Source organism: Montipora capricornis, chromosome 14 (genome assembly GCF_036669925.1).
Source record: "Montipora capricornis isolate CH-2021 chromosome 14, ASM3666992v2, whole genome shotgun sequence".
NCBI lineage: Eukaryota > Metazoa > Cnidaria > Anthozoa > Scleractinia > Acroporidae > Montipora > Montipora capricornis.
The window spans coordinates 23,595,285-23,597,133 of NC_090896.1; the positions used below are offsets into that span (position 1 = coordinate 23,595,285).

Below are 1,849 nucleotides of genomic sequence, written 5' to 3' on the forward strand. Positions count from 1 at the left end.
TAACTTTCAATCTTCAAAAACTTCAGAACAGGGAAAGCATTAAATGCACTGTTGCAGGCCACTTAAAGGTCCACAACAGATATTCCATGAATACATGTAAGGACAGGACCAAAAAGGCCTTGTCTTCTTGACAAGTCACTAAGATGAGACATCAATAAACACATTGCAGGAATCAGTGGTCCCCCACCCCTGCAACAAAAAGGAAATAAAAAAAGAAATAATAAAATGAATTATAAAACAAGTTATTGATGCAAAGGGCATGAATTGTTGAAAAACGTTTGATTTAATGCAATCAATATGACAGACATTAAAGGGGCACTGTCATGCTACATTTACTGCTTTTAGGTAAAAAATGGGTAAAAATATAAATTAGTTCTTTAGCTCACACAGACCACATTACTCATAACCAGGTGCGTAGCTTCCTATACGCATATACGCATGTGCGTACAAGGATATGATGGTGCTAGTGTGATGAGTGGGCACGTGAGTGGTGTGCAAACACGGATTCGTCAAGTAAATCCAAATGCTGTTTATGTCAATTGTCAACCTCACGTCTTAAACCTCTGTATTATCCATGCATCAAAGCTTCCACTTGTGAGAAACATCATGGATACCATGCAAGAAGTTACGTTGGCCTTTAAGTTCTCTGCAAAACGTTTGTTGGTATTTAAGGAACAACTTGGAGACAATCCTGTTGCTAGAGAAGAAATGGGAAGACGCTCAAAGCTGAAGCTGCTTTGTGAAACGCGCTGGGCCTCCAGAGCAGATTGTCTGTCAGTTTTCATCGACACTTTCAAGGTATTAATTGATATTCATAATCTGAATGATAGCCCATCTTCTATGAGCTAAATACAATGGAACATTTTTCTTATCCATCAATGTTCATTTTTAGGTTATAATCGACACGTTAGACCAGCTAAGCGGTCCACAAGTCTATTCTGAAATGGGACTTCAGTATTACTCTTGTTGTGCTCCAGCATATTTTTGAATATACTGACAAGCTGTCGGTATACCTTCAAGTGAGTAATCAAATGATATCATAGTATATCCTTGATTTTTACATTTACCACATTACTAAGAGTCAAGACCATTTTTGTGTACCCAGAGCCCTAATCTCGACTTGATTCAAGCCTCTGAAGAAGCAAAAACCTGCTCCTCTGTTCTGAATGCCGAGAAAAATGACGATGCCGTTTGGGAGGCCTTGATGGAAAAGGCTATTGAAATCGCCTCGGATTACGGCATTGATCCATCATCGCCAAGAACGGCTGGAAGGCAACAACATCGCAACAACGTTCCAGCAAATATTCCATCAGCATATTGGAAAATGGCAATGTATTTGCCATTTCTAGATCACCTTGTCGCAGAGATCAATGAAAAGCTCGTGGTGCCAGTACCAGGCTTCCAGGCTCAGCTCCTTATCCCAGGTAAAATAAAATGATATTGCATTGGCTACAACAATTTTGTGGATCATGTTCATTTGACCACTCAGTGGTTTAGCACATAGATCTCAGATTACTGTTCTTGCTTATAGGAAAGCTTGGCCAGTTGACGGCGGAAAAATTGAAGTCGATCCATGAGCACTACAGTGTTGACATGGCCATCGATTTAGAAGAGTTCAAACTTGAAGTGAACAGATGGAGGCACCGCTGGTCTATCAGGGAGCCAACCGATCCTCTCCCGCAGAGGTTGGTAGAAACTCTAGATGTAGCTAATCCTGCATTCTACCCAGCAATCTATGTAGCAGTAAAAACGCTCTTGACGTATCCTGTGTCAGCATGCGCTGCTGAGTGCAGCTTTAGTTCGATGAAGAGGTTGAAGACTCCACTACGAAACACGATGACTGACGATC

General features: G+C 41.0%; 1 protein-coding gene across 1 annotated transcript in view; it reads left to right on the forward strand.

Annotated features, from left to right (window-relative positions):
- The first annotated feature begins 438 nt into the window (after positions 1–438).
- Positions 439–1,849, forward strand: part of LOC138031727 (52 kDa repressor of the inhibitor of the protein kinase-like) — a 1,524-nt gene continuing 113 nt past the window's right edge. Inside the window, exons 1-3 of the mRNA XM_068879356.1 lie at positions 439–798; positions 1,106–1,424; positions 1,532–1,849. The exon at positions 1,532–1,849 is cut by the window's right edge and continues 113 nt beyond it. Coding sequence (XP_068735457.1) covers positions 439–798; positions 1,106–1,424; positions 1,532–1,849 — 997 coding nt within the window. The remainder of the gene's footprint in view (positions 799–1,105; positions 1,425–1,531) is intronic.